The 17,302-nt window shown below is 43.7% G+C and overlaps 1 protein-coding gene across 1 annotated transcript in view; it reads right to left on the reverse strand.

The window, feature by feature from the left end:
* Window positions 1–1,946: 1,946 nt before the first annotated feature.
* PROM2 (prominin 2) overlaps window positions 1,947–17,302 on the reverse strand; it is a 57,647-nt gene continuing 42,291 nt past the window's right edge. Inside the window, exons 15-24 of the mRNA XM_054998495.1 lie at window positions 15,073–15,219; window positions 13,130–13,201; window positions 12,899–12,991; window positions 12,143–12,196; window positions 10,051–10,131; window positions 8,832–8,900; window positions 8,280–8,369; window positions 5,690–5,796; window positions 5,397–5,485; window positions 1,947–4,602 (exon numbers count right to left, since the gene is read on the reverse strand). Of these exons, the coding sequence (XP_054854470.1) occupies window positions 5,422–5,485; window positions 5,690–5,796; window positions 8,280–8,369; window positions 8,832–8,900; window positions 10,051–10,131; window positions 12,143–12,196; window positions 12,899–12,991; window positions 13,130–13,201; window positions 15,073–15,219 (777 nt within the window). The 3' untranslated portion in view covers window positions 1,947–4,602; window positions 5,397–5,421. The remainder of the gene's footprint in view (window positions 4,603–5,396; window positions 5,486–5,689; window positions 5,797–8,279; window positions 8,370–8,831; window positions 8,901–10,050; window positions 10,132–12,142; window positions 12,197–12,898; window positions 12,992–13,129; window positions 13,202–15,072; window positions 15,220–17,302) is intronic.

The raw sequence follows: 17,302 nt of genomic DNA on the forward strand, positions 1-17,302 counted from the left end.
TTGCACGTGTGTGTTCTAGTACACGTGTCAGTTTCCTGTCTGCTGTTTTATTACCTTGCTGCTGCTATAGACTGTGTAGGTTACTGACTCCATGTTTGAATAACTGCGCAAAGGACTCTCTTTCTGGGCAGCCCTGCCCTAACCTGTATCTGGACTTCCTAGTGTGTGTTTGGACTGTGCTACAAGTGTGCCCCGTGCCTGCATTGCCATCTGCCACGGACCGTGCCTGTTCCCTGCTTTGGACTGTGTTTTAAGTGTTGTTCCCCCTGCCTCCATGGAAGCCTGCCTCATATGGGCCCAAGCCGCTGCTAGCAGCCGGGCGCCAGCCGGGGAAACCTCCAGCGAGCCTGGCTAGGCGCTCCCTGGTCAGTTCCCGCCTGGAGCCTCCCGCGGGCCGGTCCCCGAGCTTGCCCTCGCTACCGGGCAGCCTGCTATTCAGCCCCAGCTATGCCCAGCCGGCATCCATGTTCTCAGGCAGCCAGAAGACCCTGGGAAGAAGACTGCTTTGAGAAGCCATTTCGGCGAAGCGGGCACACCACGTCCGCAGCGAGAGCCCCTCGCCCCGCTCTGCATATCTTAGGAGCCACCCCGGAGAAGAACTAAGTGCTGACCATCCCAAGCACTTAGAGAATGCATCTCAAAGAAACCTCCGCATTCCAGAAGCTGATGACATCAGGACAAGCCCTGTCCGCTGGAACATCCTTTCAGCCCACTTGGATTTCCCCCTCCCTCTTTTGTCCCCTCTTCCTGAGGTGTCACTTATCACAATCTGATTACCAAAGTGGCCCATCCAAGCCATTCAGTAGCCCATTAGACCCTTTGTCTTAATCTGTGAGAACCACCAAGTACAGCACCAGCCCCAGGGTACGTTTTGGGGTATTTAAGCTGGTCTCTCAGACCACTCGGTGCCTCGGCCATTCCCTATCCAGACTTCCTTGCTGTCCGTCTGTGGTTCCAGTGCTGGCATTGGACCATCACCCTCGCTGCTGTGTCTCTGCTTCACTCCAGGATTGTGAGTATTTCCCTTATCATCGTTGGGAACCCGCTAATGCGAACGTCTCTGTATTTCCTACTCTGTATTTCTTAGATCTTGTGTGTTCCTTGTATGATTGTGCAAGTTAGGCTTACGCCACACCAAATACACGTGTTTGGAACTTATTTGTTGTCTGCCTCTTTTTCACTAGAGTGTCTGGGATCGGGACCTCCGTAAACATAGGTTATGATCCGCGCTTAATATTAAAGTTACAGACTGCTATAGCTAATTCCCCATTATAATAAAAGAGCAGTTCTGGTAACACTACATTTCCCATCAAAACTTGAGGGAAGCTGACAAGTGTCCAACCTGTGTCAGGCGTCACTTGTAGCTTGGCTCTAACTGTGCTGTCCTAAGCACAGTCACTCTCAGTTCATCCAAGTCAATAAAGTTAAAAGGGTATAAGGCTGCTTAGGATTGCGCTACTAACTGTGTCTCCATCCCCGAAGAGCTTAGGATGTGACTAAGCCACACCAGTGTAGACAGAAGGTACACTGATGCCAAGCTGGGATTGATGATGTGCTGGCCTTGGGATTTTAGGATTGTGTTGTAAAGGTGCAAAGTTCATGAGCAAAGATACCACAGCAATTCAGAGCAGAGAGAGGATGAGGTTAAGGAATCGCAATCTACTAAAACAGGATTGCTGGAGGATGAATAATGATCACAATGGCACTTGCTATGCAAAAATTATGAAACATAATAACCCATTTGTTATAAGTGCCTAAATGAGCAGACTTCTGGCAGGTTGTTCAGAGGTGATAAAAAAACGTTTTCCTTCGGGCGGCCATTTTCTGACCAAACTTAAATACAGACTTAGTTTTCATTTTCTTTCTTTTTTTTAAACTATCCTTTTCAAAACTGTTCTCTCTTTTAAAAATATTGTTATCTGGAGTGCAAATAAATAATCAGAAGCTCAGGGAAAATCAAATTTATATTAAATTCTTATCCAACTCATCAGAAAGAAAACATAGACGTTCTGCTCCAATGTACTTCAGCAATCCCAGTTCACATGGAACTAGTTCCAGAAGTGGGCAGGATTAGTCATTTGTCAGAGCCCAAAGACTCTTGAGTGGCCCACATGGATCCCCCAAATTTAAAAAAATCATTTCAAAAAGAGAATTTCTTAAGCTTTTTTCTTGCCAGTGACACAACCGAAAGATCATTTCCCTTATCAAAGGGAGAAATTGCACTTGTTAAAATTAGACTCCCTGGATGATATTTACTTAAGAGAAAAGCCTAATAAACCCTCAGAACTAAGCTCGTCCATTTGTGGAAAAGAGTTCAGTGCACCACTGAAACTATGGGGCATTCTTTAGTAACAACGCTTTGGCCCTTGCTAACCTCATGTCCTTCACCAAGCAGACACATTTGACAACAGAAGAAAGAGCTAACCTTGGCCACTTTTTAATTAAGAGTGCCTCTATTTAAATTATTGGCAACCCTTTCCCAAAAATTAAGGGCAAGTGACACTAATCATTCATACAAAAGACAGGCAGTATTCCTGTCCCTAAAGGGCTCCCAATCTGTGGGAACTTCTCAGTGGCATGGGGAAGGGTGGCACTATTTCTGTGTGGCACTCTTCATCATTTGGACACACACATCCATTTGGCGTAAGGGCAACTTTTATGACTTATAGCACTGGACCACCTAAGCTCAGTGCTATCTGCTCTGACTAGCAGTGATGCTCCAGGGCCTCTCAGACACTGAAAGATCATTCTCTAACACCTGCTACCTGAGATCCCTCGAAATGGAGATGACTGAACCTGGGGCCATCTGCATGCAAAGCTGGTGCTCTGAATGAGCTATTACCCCTACATTTCCATTTATAGCATTACTGAAAAACAACATGTGAGACTGTGGCATGGCATACAGAGGGATATTACTAAAAATAGGCACTGCATCTCCTTTCGTGCACGAACCTCTGTCTGCCTGTTAAAAAGAACCACAAAGAAAGAAAACAAGCCCCAAATGCGTGTGCAAAACTGATCTACGTTAGAACTGCTTCGTACGTTACATCTTACCTAAAAATATAACATGCGGAGGAGACAAACCATCCATTTGAAACAACATGCATTGTATCAGCATTCAGCACCTTCATCCAGGGGAGGGGGAGGCAAGAGTGGCTGCAGTTAAACCTAATTACATTTTTTATTCCACCTTTCAGTTTTGTTCTCCCCAATGCCCTGCAAAGTTGGTTAGGCTGAAAGAGTGTCTGGCCTAAATTCACCCAATATGCTTCATGACAGAAGGAGGATTTAAATCAGGGTTTCCCCTTTCCTAGCCCAACATCCAAACCAGAACATGACACTGTCTTCCTTGATGTTGGACATGTACAACAGCAAACCCAGGTTTAATGTCACATAACATAGGGAATGGCGCTAGGTATACTTCACACATAGAGGATTTCCTACATAGACAGTATTCAACATAGCAAAATAAAACAAAAGCATGCCAATCCCAATACTGATCATCATGTGTGATTATTGTATTGAGTGGTAAATGGGTTGGTGTTTCTGCCCAATCGTCAGCAGATATATTCTGCAGGGATGAAGGAAAGTGCAGGATCCCTATTGTGCAGGGATAGCTGATTTGTGTGCCACATATTTTGCCCCCATCCTAATTCTTCCAGCTCCTGGTCCAAGCCGTGTCAGCTGAGAAGTGGTCCATCCCTCTTTGCCCAAAATGAATGGATGCCCAAGAGTCTTGGTGATGCCCCACAGAGACTCTTCACACTGCCCAACTCCCTCCTTTCCTTGAACTTCTGGCAGCACAGATGCTACTCCTAGCATGAAATGAGAGCATGCATCAGAGGCCTCTGTGACAATGCATCTACAGCACTCTCTTCTGTAGCACTGCAAGGAGCCACCGCAAAGTTCTTGAGTCTGGGGGGGGGGCAGACCTTCTCTCACTAAGCTGCTCAGAGCCATAAGGGCATTATTGCTGGGAGGTGGGAAGGTACGGCTCTCCCAGTTGAAGCAGTTGGTCATAGTAAGTTGACAGCTGCAGCTTCAGAGGTTAGTGATATCATTGATGGCTGAAGCTGCTCTCAGTCGTATCTTGTTACCATTCCCTCAGCTTTGGCCAAAATAAGCCCCAACAACCACCCTGAGCAAATGCTCTCTCAGTTCTTGCCATGTGCTAGTTTGGAGCACCCCCTCCCTTTATAAATTCCAGGTGGTAAAACAGGCACTAAAATCTCAAACATCTCCCCACCACCTTATGGCAAGGCTAAGATTGCTTCTGAAGTCTTAAGATTTGATCCACCAGATTGCATCAGAAACAGAAGGAACTAAACTGATAAAAGAGCGTCACTGGCAAATTTGATTGATCTGCACAGAGCAAGAAGCACCGTTAAAGGAAACTTGGAAGAACGGGAAAATTTATGGTGAGGTGAGTAACACTGACGGCATGGAAATTTTTGCATGAGATAAGATGTTTCTTCAATAAGGCCACTATCAGCCCCTTGGAGCTTTACAACTTGCAAAGGAAGTACTGCACAAGGGGCATCTTTGATGGAGATGAAGAGTCTGCATCTTGGACTGGACCCAGAGTTCTTTCCTGTATGAGTCCTGCAATTGAAAAACATGACTAGAAGTTGGAGTGAGGTTAAAGGTTCATATAAACTGGATCATCTAAAGCAAGGGTGTTTACACATAGCATATATGTTCTGAGTTCAGTGCTTTTGGGAAGGTTTTTTCCCCCTTGGTTCCCCACAGCATCGGAGTGCATTTGTGGACCTCCTAGTTTTTCCCTGGCTTTTCTCTGATGTTTCTCAAACCTGCTTTGCTTCAAAGATTTGGGAAAGACAGCAGCATAGCTGGATGGCTGCTGTGTGGGTGAAGTTCGTATTTTCCTGGTCCCACAGACACAGCAGCCATTTCTATCATTTCCTCTCTCCACTGCAAAGAACTTTTCTTTTTAAAAAAAATCAACAATTTAATAATAATGCACTTATATACTGCTCTTCTAGACAGATTAGTGCCCCACTCAGAACAGTGAACGAGGTCTGTCTTATTATTATCCCTACAATACCGTGGGGAACTGGGGCTGGCAGGAGTGGCTTATCCAAGGCCACTTACTGAACCCAAGACAGTAGTGGATTCCAACTAGCAGAGTGCTGATTCACAACCCAAACACTTAACCACTATGCTACAGCAGCTCTACTAACAGCCTTGTACTGATACACCATTATACAAAAACAGAAGTTTCTGAGGTCACAAAGTGAGAAAGCAAACAAAAACTCTTGCACTTGAGTGACAGAACTTTACACAAAGCAGCTTGTTGGCTTGACAATCCTGTCTGAAAGGGGAATAGCATGGACAGCCAAAGGAACACACATGCTTATGCAGCAATGTCCCCTTACCCGGAGATCTTGGTGCAGAGAACTCCTACAGCTTCAGAGATGTGACACGTGGAATGTGGAAGGGATAGGTCTCCTCTGATCCTGTAGAGCTACACATAACACAGGAGAAAAGCAGTAAGGATTGGAGAGAATGGGAAGACAATTACCATTTAGAAATAAACTGCATCTGAACACAGAGGTTTCATTTAACTATCACATGCACCATTTGCAGTTGACAATGGGCAAGTGGGTTTTGTCTCTGGTTATCTAGAGCTGCCTTCCAAGGTCACTGTGCAACTCTGGCCATCACTTACATTAATCGGTGCCTGATGGGACGCAAATGCTTGGTGGTCTTGATGGCAAAGATGATGCTGGGGATGAGGAAGAAAGTGCAGCAGCCCAGGCTGAACCAGAAGGCATTCTGGAATAAAGAAACAAGAATTCTGGAATAAAGAAACTCTGGTAACGGGCTCCTCCCTTAGAAGTTTATAACATTACTACTGACAGGCAAGGCATGTGCATGGACAGGAGGAATTCTATATTATAAAGGTCCCTGGGAGTCCATCAACACACATGGCACACACCCATTCATGGAGATCTCAATGAGGGATGAGCAACACAGAGTCAGTGAGAGGGCAGTTTTGGTTCTATTATCCCTAAGGACAGCATTTCACAATGCACGCAAATGAACACTTTCCTGGGAGTAAAACTCACTGAATACAGCTGAGAGGGACCTCCTTAGGAGTGCCCTCTTAGTTTCCCATGTTGGAATGAATCACAGACATTCTCTTATTCTGGAGAAAGTAAAGGGGACACCATCATGGGGGGGACTACCTGCCATCTACTCCTGATATCCCCATCCCTTAAGACTCAAGTCTGCTCATAACTGTATAGTCCAAATAATGGGTCTCATTTCTGGTCACACTATAGTGTGACGGAAGAATGGGCAACGGGCATTTGTTGAGAGATAAACAGTGCGAAAAGGCGGCAAAATTTCTCTTCTTTATCGTGTTTCTCCTCCATGCTTAAAGGAATGACTGTCTCTCAGTGGAGCTTTGTTCTCAATATTTCAAATGTGGTTATATTCCCCCCCCCCCACACACACACGTTTTATTCGTCTTCCTCCTCTTTTCCTGGATTAGGTTGCCTGTTTTTCCACTTTCAGTCCTTCAGGGAACTCATGCATACAATTCTTATGTGCTATTAGCTGACCTGAATCCTCAGTATAAACTGGGATATAAATCCAAGCAGATCAATAAATACTCGAATCTGGAATCACCTGATTAAGTTAGCAGAGTCAGGAGAGTCAAAAGAAAAGATTTCTTCACCCACTGCACCACTAAACTATGGAATTCACTGCCACAAATGTGTTGATGGCCCAGCAGCAAGATCCAGGGAAGCAGAATCAAAAAAGGGAAAGATAGGAAGAAGAAGAGGAAAGGCAGCGTTCTTTCCTGCCTTTTGAAAAAGCTTCTCTACTCAGTATCTCTTGTTGGCTTTGTCAACAGGAGCCGCCACCCAAGGCTCTCCTACTGAGGCTGAATGACCTGGGCCGATTCCAGATGGCCAGAAATTGCGGTTTTTCTGCGGAAATAATCGCTTACCGGCCACACGTTCACTTTCGTCTCCATCCGCTTTGTCTCGCAGCGTGCCGTGCCATCCCGCTTCCGGATGTTCGCACGGCCAACTGAGGTACCCGGGATTGGTTGTTTCCTCCCCGTCACAGTTGACGTCGGGGGCCTTCATTGGTTCGCATTTCAGTTTTTTTTTAAAAAAAAATGTACGTGTTTTGCGCAAATGCGCAAATGCGCAAATGTGCAGGTATGCGAATACGCAGCGTCAACTTTTGTGCATTTGTGCATTTGTGCAAACGTGCGACTGCGCAAATGGCGCCCGGTTTTAAAAAAAAAATTAAGGGAATATTGTTGCCGGCCGGCCGACAAAGGAAGGAGGAAAAGGGGAGGGCCTCTCCACGGCGACGAAGTGTCCAGAAGTGTGCAAACCCGCAATACGGCGTTCACACCATCCACTTCTGGAGCGCAACACAGCGCCATGAACCGGAGGTAAGCAGGGACGGGACATTACGGGTTTTTACGAGTGAGGTCGCTGGAAAAGCGAAAGCACTCGCTTTACTTGTGCCCGTCTGGAATCGGCCCTGGTCAGCAGCAGCACACTCCCAAGCAGAGGAGGGGAGACTTGCTCCGAAGCCCAGGACAGCCCAAGCCAAACCGCAACCTGAATTCCTGTCTCCCACAAAACTGCACACCTTCCCTCTTAATATGCAAGCCAAGGCCTGCATTTAGTTTGATTTAGCCTTGTTATTACATATTATTCAAAATAACAAATATTGATGGCAGATCAGGACCTCTCAGTTCTCGAACCATAAATGGGACCCACAGGCTCCTTTTTTAGGGTTGCCAACTGTGGCTTGGGAATTTCCTGGAGATTTGGAGGGCAGGGTTTGGGGAGGGGAGGGACTTCAGTGACATATAATGCCATTCAGTCTGTCCCTCGAGGCAGCCATTTTCTCCAGGGAAACTGATCTTTGTAGTATGGAGGTCAGTTGTAATTCCAGGAGATCTCCAGGCACCACTTGAAGGACGGCAAATTAGCAGTTTTAGACAAGAGTCTATGGAGTGTCTGGGATCTCTCCTTGAGATTCTGTGACAAGGGAGAACTGCGGTGCCTTAATAGGGGAGTACCAAATAATATTTCTGGAGATCAGGTTGGAAACACATTAAATAAAAGGCAAATGGAAGGAGGCTGCAATGAATTGCAAGAAACATATTTACATCCACTAAAGAGATGAGTGCCTTACAGAGAAACCCTAAAAAGAGTTACTCCAGACTAAGCCCACTGAAATTGATGTTTTTAGACTGGAGTAACTCTGCTTAGACTGCTTACCCAGGGATCCACAATGCGTTCACACAAGATCACCCGGCCATTGTCCAGAGCTGTAGAGAGGGGCTGGCATGAAGCAACATCCCCTGTTAGCTGGAATAGAAAAAAAATGCTTACTCACATAATCACTTTGGTGTGATAGAGTGTATAAATTAATTACAAAACTAGCAGGTAGGATTCCTGCACCATTTGGCATTCCATCATGAGAGTGGGTGAGCTGAAAAGTGAAAACCCAAATCAGTGAATATTGCCGGGGCTTTGAGAGAAGGATGACAAACCCTCCAGGAAAAGTTTTTCCAACAAACGTTTTTATGAATTACTCAAGTCTTACCAGATTTGCATCTTCACCAATATCCTTCTCTTCTCCTACTTGGCATTTGACACTTTCTTTCCCCCTAACAAGCATACAGCCTTTTCTAAATTTCTAGGGTATATTAAAAGCCCTATGGGCAGGGATTGTCCAGAAGTCAATGACACATTAGTGCTCCCTCTACTACATCATACCCCACTAGCACCCCACAGATGATGAACCGCAGTAGAAAAAGCAAGACTTACCACATGTCTTAGCCAGTTTAGGTACAGGGAGATGTACCCCACCTCTTTTCTTACAAAGCAGGCTAACTCCTGGGGGGGAAATTGCAGACCAAAAGGTTACATGTGCTTTCTAAAGCAGTAATCCCTCCACCTTTCTGTTTCTTTGCTATTTGATGTAATGTTTTCTGAAATGAAGGTAGTTCTCATGTTGCATGAATGGATCTTGATAAATAAATCGTTATATAGGCCCCAGAAACCTAATTAATGGATTCCACGTTTGGGTTGTTAGAAGAGTCTATTGTTTGCCTTAGGAAGTGTGATTATAGGTGGTTGTGAGCTGGTTCTGCTGGCTGGTGTGTGTGCAGGAGAAAAATGATAAATCATACACTTGCTTTATATTTAGAAAGGAAATAAGAGTTCTTTATTGTAAGAACTCCATACTCTGATAGAAAAGGAGGAGAGACAGATCCTAACTACCTATCTAGTATAAGGATGGACATAGATGCTAGGATAGTCCTGCATTCATGCTGCCAAGATGGAGGGAGGAGAGGGGAGAGGTATTGCCTGGAACAATGCCAGGAAAAGAAGAAGTGAGAGGGAGGAAGTCAAGAGGAGGAAAGCCTGAGAATAGCAATCTACATATCAAAGGACAGTCACAGCAGTAAACAGTAAACAGAGTGCTCTGACCTCTCTATCTTTCTAACTCTTTGGTTTGTCCCCCTCTGAAACCTGAGGAAAGGGACAGCACTGAATCCTTCTCTTCCAACAGATCTCATGTGCAAATTTGTAATGACTAATTTCCAATGACCCCATGAAAAGCCAAAACCTGGGTAGGACTTGACTTTTAAAACAGAAGGAACAAGTATTGCTCATCAGCACGGGGTCATCATTACTAGGGGTCAAATCCCTATCCAACCATTAATTCACTAAGGGATTTGTAAATTTTGTGGGTGGGACTTTGTTATTGCTGTTAATTCCAATCAACTAATCTATCTCAGTGCATCACTAATAATGGTGATAATGACAACGTGTATCCAACTTGTACATTAACAGTTTCACTGCTGCAACATGTTCAGTCCGTAACATATACCTACAAGAATCATAGAGAGTGAAGGAGGGGAAAACTAGCATTTCCAGAACGTACAGAATGACTTAACAGTGTTTTTACTGCCCTCCAAATACACAAAAGTTTATTTATTTCTGTCCCAGAAAAGTCAGGGATGGGGAGCCTCTCCCTTACCTGTCTCAGGATTTTGTGAACGTCAACGGGGAGAGTGTTCTCAACAAAGCGAATTTTGGTCTCCATGTCATTTATTTGAGTCTGGAGGGGGGGGGGGAAAGAAAGGAAGAGTGATCCAAGGAGAGTACATTGGGAATCTCAAGCCAGAACTTGATGTGCTGCCAATCACAAGGTTGTCACCAAGAATAGTATCAAGTTTGCCTTCTTTCCTCATAATCTCTAACTAAGGCTACATACTTTTCTGTAGCCTGTGGCATGGAGCAAGGAAATGCCTAGTGTGATGGATATCTCTCCTATGGATATGCACTCTGCATTGGTGGAAGTGAGCTCTGACTAATGACTAATATGCTTAGCCTTTAAGGTGCCACCAGGCTGCTGTTTAATTTTGCTACCCCTCTGGATTAATCTACACATCAGCCTCATGCTACTTCCTACCAGGAAGTGAATTATGTGTAGAAAATGCATACAGAATAGGAAATACAGATCCTCTCCCTCTGTCTTTTACGACACCTCTTCATAATGATAGTCTAGCACTACCACTCCAACTTTTCATTTTCCTAGCTGGTGCATAATGGAACTTCAAGCCGTTCTTGCTTGCTTTGGAAGTTGCTCTGGCTGGAATTATTTATCCTGTCATGGCTACAACCCTGTAAGGAAGAAGCTACTGAAAGAGCTCTCAGGAATCCCTCAATGACCAATTAAATAAGAGCAAGAGAAGAATGGAATTGACGTTGCCTGCATTCAGATGGAGAGCCAGGATTTGAAGAGCAAAAGCATTTCTGTAAGAATTTAATACATAAGATGACAATGGCATGCACAATGCTGATGAGGCACGGCCCAGTTTGTTAGACACTGAAGACAGTGCAGAAGGGAAAGGACTAGAAAGAAGGAAACCAGAATGTACACAGTAGAGAGCACAAATCATTTATGTGGAAGATGATTTCAAAATTTTATAGTTATGCATGAGTCATTAATTGGTTTATCAGGACTGCAATTCTAAGCACACTCACAAGGCAGTAAGGCTCACTGACACATAAGAGACACCAAGATTAGGACAGTGCTGTAGGGCTGTGAGTTTTACTTTATTTAATCAGCAGATAAATCAATTAGAGTTTTAAAGGCAAGATTAACATTTGCTTCCCTCCTGCAGTTAAGCTATAGGACCAACGGCACAAACATACTGTCTCCCTCTTTCCTGCTATCAATTTTGATGAAGAATAAAATCAAAAATAGCCCCTTCCTTCCAATTTACCCCCCCAACAGGCAAATACTTCACATTTCATGGTGAAACTAGTTTGGTTTTCCTAAAAACCATAGATACCTATAGTTGAAAATATGGATAATGGCTTGATCCTGTGGAATACACACAAAGACATGTGCAAACACATTTCTGCTCACCCACCACAAGACCTCCACAATTCTGGAGCTGGGGCTTGTGGACTTGAGTGGACAAAAAGCTATGTGGCCTGGGGGCTGCAGTGAAGACGGACCCAGAATGATGCTTCTCTGGTCCAGTGGAATTTCTTGTGTCAGCAAAAGCACAACTGATTGAAGAAGAAGGAGAGTGTGATTTTGCCTACTTCCCCCTGCTCTCTACGGCTCCCAGGGCAGCTTGCCTTTTTGTCCACATAGTCTTGCAACACCCCCACCCCCTGCCCCCACGACAGCATTTTGCAGATCTCAGGGGTCTGCTGAAGCAAGAGTACAAAGGAATTGCATTGTGAGCATCCTGACACAGGTGTGCCATAGCATCCAAGTCCTTGGGTCTATAATACTAATTTGAATTTGCACATTTATTTCAAACCCATTGGGTTCTTTTAAGTTACCATAGTAGGGAATATTCTGCATTTCAAATAGATAGAAAGAAAAGAAGAATTAAAATTACTATTTTAAAAAAAACTATCCCCTTTTCCTATTGTATTCTATCATGACAAAAGACACACATTAAAATACAAATGATTAATTTTAAAAAATAGAGATGGAGTACTAGGGTGAGGCAGACTTGTTTTTCACTTGGAGGATGGGTTGGGTTCATGTAGCATCCCTAAAGAGATCCACTCCCCAGGTATGGTATAGCCTATGGTAACAATACCTGTAAATTTGGTGCCATTGTCAATAAGAAGTAGACACTTTCTTTCAGATTTGCCTGGAAGATAACAAAGAGAATCATATTTTGTAAGCCATTCCAGTCATCTTGAAGTGAGACAGTCAACTATCACTTACACGCAGGGAGATTTAGAAATATTCACTCTCCTTTACTTAACCCTAATGTGATAAATTATGATTTGTAATCTCTGATTATGTACTACCCCATGTAGGTCTGGAAGTTATTTGTTTTAAAATCTCTAAAGGGAGGGTCAGTACTGATCAAAACCATGGAGTTAGGATTAGAATTGTCACCAAGTTCATTTGAGAGTCAGCGTGCGGTGCAGTGGTTAGTGTCGGACAAGGATCTGGGAAACCCAGGTTCAAATTCCCACTCTGCCATGGAAGCTTGCTGGATGACCTTGGGCCAGTCTCTCTCTCTCTCTCTCTCTCTCTCTCTCTCTCTCTCTCTCTCTCTCTCTCTCTCTCTCACACACACACACACACACACACACAGGAGAATTATGTAAGCCACCTTGAGTCCTCATTATGGAGAAAGGTGGAGTACAAATGTAGTTAAATAAATAAATCCTCCTCAGGCATAACCTCTGAGTCACTGCAAAAGAAGTAAAAAGAGTTTCAAATAATGCTAGTGAAATTTTTCCAGGGGTTCAGGAGACCCCCAACTTGACTCTTCACAGTACGAGAAGTTCAGAAGTGGGCACAAGCTAGAGTTCTTTGCTGGAATGTTCTGCACACTTACCACAAGTTCTTTCATGATGTCAATTGTGGCATTCTGAATTTCATGGAGCTTCTGTGATTCATCAGCCAGTTGTGCTGCCAGAGACCTGTCGCTCTGCAGGGAAGACCAATATCACAGGTCAGCTAGGAAGCCAGGAAGGGAATTTGAAAAAGAGGGTCTCACCTCCACTGCCACTGATCTGTTTTTTCCTCAAACGCATCCAACAAAGATCCTCCTTCTCTTTCTACGTACCTGAACCTTGCTTAGTCTCTCAAGATCTAAAGCCACGCCTTCAACACTGGTCCTCACAATAGGGTTACGTATCTAAAAAAAACAAGCATTATTTTTAAGAGTTCAAAACATTTCACATACATTTTCTCTCAAAAATCTTTATATCCATCCAAAGACTGGTCAGTGTTATTATCGAGAATAGCAGATTGCCTAATGGCAAGTAGTGAGTTTATGGCCGGGGCACCACTTGTACTGGGGACCTCTTGGGCTGTGTTCAGGTTGCCAACAACCTGAAGGGAAAAAATATCATGTCTCTTAAAAACCAGAGACTTAATGGGATGTTTTTTTACCAGGTAATATTATTTACCAACCTGTCATGAAAAGCTTCAACTGCGCATTTTGGCATGGTATTTTTTCTCCAGGTTGTTGGCCACCCTGGCATAATGTAGTCAATAAAGGACTGAGTGAACTTTATAAAGGTTTGTTGTTGTGATTCTAAGACTTTCAATGTCCTGACTCACATCAGTTTACTTTTGGGGGGAAAAGAATACAACAGTTTTTCATTTTAGAATGTAAAAGTCAAGAAAGTTTATGATGAGATATAAATCAACTGAAACAACACTGCAACACAAGCAAGCAATACTTGATAATGGGGTATGTCAATCTTATTGAGATGATTCATAAAGCTATCTTTGTTGCACTGTTTGATTGGGAAAATCAACACTTTGTTAGTCACATTCTTGAGAAAGATGGCAGTGATGTGGGTTATTTACATAGTTAATTATCCAGCTTGCTTACTATGAAAATTTCCAGGCAAAAGAAGTTTTCTTTCAAAGAAAAAACAACCCCAAATTCCTACAGACACATGTTTTCTGGAGTGAAGATGCAACCAATTTAAAATCCGAGAGACTCTGGTTGTCAGAGGATACCTCTTTTTTGATCTCATGAAAGGTCCGTTCCAGAGACCAGAATATCTTCCAGTCACCATATAAGGAACACAGTAACTCCACCACAGAAGCACAAAAATAGAGGGAAGATGTACAAACTGTGCACAAGTGACAAAACAATATGCATTTATTGCATAATAAAAAGGTGAGAAGTTTTTTGTGTGTTTCACACTACTGAAAAGATGTGCCCACGCTGGCCTGCGGACAGCACTTCTCAAATTTAGATCAGGAGATGGTGTTCTTAGGGTCCCTGATGTCAGTGGTTTCAGCTGGAAGCAGGACACTAAAATAGATGCTGCTGATACACACCCCTCTCCCATTTTCTTCCCAAAGTGGACTCTGAGCACTTGGGTTGCTTCTCTGACTGGGTCACTTCCGCTTGGGGGTGATTCCTCTCATTGCCACTGCAAATGCATATGCAGTATCAACTGAGTCTCCACACAGAAATTTTCTCTGTGCTATACATGTACAACTGAAGATTTTTTTTAAAAAATGGGCAAAAATGGGCAAAAAGCCCAGAAAGTGTGGGGTGGTGGTGGCAGCAGGTGCAAGGAGAAACGGCTTCAGATTTTCCACAAAACTACTTTGAGGGAATCTGCAGTGGAGGCAGGAAAACTCAGAATGTGAGTGAATAAGCAACGATATTCTGTAGAAGCCCAAATAAAGCCTGCTGCCCTTGGGCTGAGGGTGGGGGGAATAGAGCAAGAGCTTTGTCTGGAAGCAACCAGAGTCCCAAATGGATTACTAGGGTCCCAGATGAAGCCTAAGAATTCCTGAGCTTGGGGCTTCTTCACCTCAAGTATTTGAAAAGGATTGTGGGCCAAGCTAGAAGTGATGAGTTACACTTGAGTGGCAAGTGAACAGACTCACATGTATTCCTCCCTGTTCACTTGCACTCCACTCGATCACTACATGATTCTTGGCTATTGAAGGAAGAAATAACAAAGCAACAAGCTTTCTACTTCATACAGCTGTTCTAGCTTCATTTAAGAGATTTTCCCAGACATGCCCTCTCACCTCTGCCTGGAAGCTTGCATAATCTATTTGGTCAACCCCACTCTTCTTGAAGGTGTCTAGATCTTGCTTTCCATCTGCATTTAACAGAACAATGTCTTCAAAGCTGATGTGAAAATCTTCAAGGCGCTTCTGAAACTCTGCAGTGTACTGGGGCAAAAGGCAGAAAGGTCATGTTCATTGCTGCATCCAGAAGCCAAGACCAAGACAATTTGGAGCCTGAGACAGAAAATACAAGTACATTCTGCCTCCCCACTCACCATTCAGAATTTAAAAAAAGAGAATACTCGTATAGCAGATGCTTTGTCATACTTTAAAAGTGTCCCAAAACTGTCTCACACTGTCTTCAGATACTGTTTCGCAAACTTCCACGATGCTTTCTTCCACTGTTTTTAACTGCCTGGCAAGCTACAAATTTCACAAGGACATAACTCCATGATAAAATGTTGTTCCTGGCTCTGTCCACAAGTCAGCCCTGGGAAGTGTCAAGAAAACCTGTGCTGGGAATTCCAAGAGAGGTGAAACTTCCTAGGTATGCAGGGGCCAGATTTGAATTGGGACTGCAGGGAGAGGGGTCTTAAGTTAACCCCCCTCCCTTCGCCCTCTTCACAACTTAAAATGGCTTTGGAAGTCACATGTCTACCAATGGGTTACACAGGATGTTGCCAACTCCACCTTGGAAAATTCCTGTAGATTTGGGGGTGCTGCCTGAGGAAGACAGAGTTTAGGGAGGGGAGGGAACTCAGTGGGGATGCGATACTACAGAGTCTACCCTCTGGAGAAACTGATCTCTGTAGTCTAGAGATCAATTGTAACTCCAGGAGAACTCTAGACCCATGTGGAGGTTGGCAAACCTAGTTATAGATGAATTTCCACAATGGAGCAAATAGTGGCTCCCCAGAGTTGGTTCAGTTTGGGGAAATGGTCTGTATGGGCTGGGCAGAAAGGCGTAAGCTTCCTCTCCCAACAGTCCTAGTCTGAATTAGGCCTCCTTACAGCTTGGAATCTCCAGTTTCACCTGAGAATTTGCTGCACGCGTTTTCTTGACAGTCACTGGCGGCAGACTCAAGAATGTGCACTTAGGCACCCTGGCAGTAGAAGAAGGGTCAGGGAATAGAAGTTTTTAATGCTGGACATTTTCCAGCTCAAAATTTGTCCTTTCCATCCATGGGATAGAGTGGGGAAGGGGAAGGGGAAGAAAGAATATATGGGCACATCAATGAGAAACAGCAGGGAGGGGAAGGCAATTTTGAGAGTCTTGGAGGAAAGGGAGTTAGCCAGCTTTTTCCCACCTAGCCTTCTTTTCCCACGTACAACCTGCCCTAGCTATTGAAGGGGGAGAGGGATCCATAGAGGAATCAAGTTACTCTGTGTAACATATATTTATTTTATTCAGTTTATAGCCCGCCCTTCCCACAAGTGGGCTCAAGGCACTTAATATACAAAAAACATCATAACAGCATAAAAACCAATTTAACATCAGACCTCTTGCACCTAAAAATATTATGGCTCCAGAGTGATCAAGGAGAAAAATACAGGCAGCAACAGCATGGCAAGAGAGCTAGAAAGAAGCTTGTCCGTGTTGCTGTAAAAAGATGTTGGAACCAACAGCTGCTACAGTCACATGGAGGCTTTGTTTTTGGTTCCTGACTGAAATTGTCCTTTAGTAAGCCAAACAGGATCACTGAGATGGAAGTTTTTTGTTGTTGTTTTTTAATCCAAATTTTATACAAGAAATGATAAAACCGTACAGTACAAACAAGAAAGGGATTAAAACTAAGCCATAAAAGACATTATCAAAACCACTCTTGGCAAATTGTTAAAAACCCAAGAATTACAATAAACAAGCATTTAAACTTTGTTGCATTGGGGGAGTTACTTCTTTGGCATTTAAAACATCTAAAATTGGTTTCCATATTTCATCGTATTCAAATACCATTTTTTTATCAATGGGCCTTTGAGGGAGGTTTAAAGTTTAAAGACTGCAGGATATTTATTATTTATTTAATCCATTTAAATCCTACTTTTCTTCCTAATGGGGACCCAAGGTGGCTGACATTGTTCTCCTCTCCTCAATTTTATCCTCACAACAGCCCTTTGAGGTAGGTTATGCTGAAAGTGACCCAAGGTCACCCAGCGAACTTCCAAGGCACAATGGGGATTCGGACCTGGGTTTCCCAAATCCTAGTCTGACACTCTAACCATTGAACAATTCTATCTTTCCACTTCCACT

The sequence above is a fragment of the Eublepharis macularius genome, chromosome 14, assembly GCF_028583425.1.
Source record: "Eublepharis macularius isolate TG4126 chromosome 14, MPM_Emac_v1.0, whole genome shotgun sequence".
Taxonomy (NCBI): Eukaryota; Metazoa; Chordata; class Lepidosauria; order Squamata; family Eublepharidae; genus Eublepharis; species Eublepharis macularius.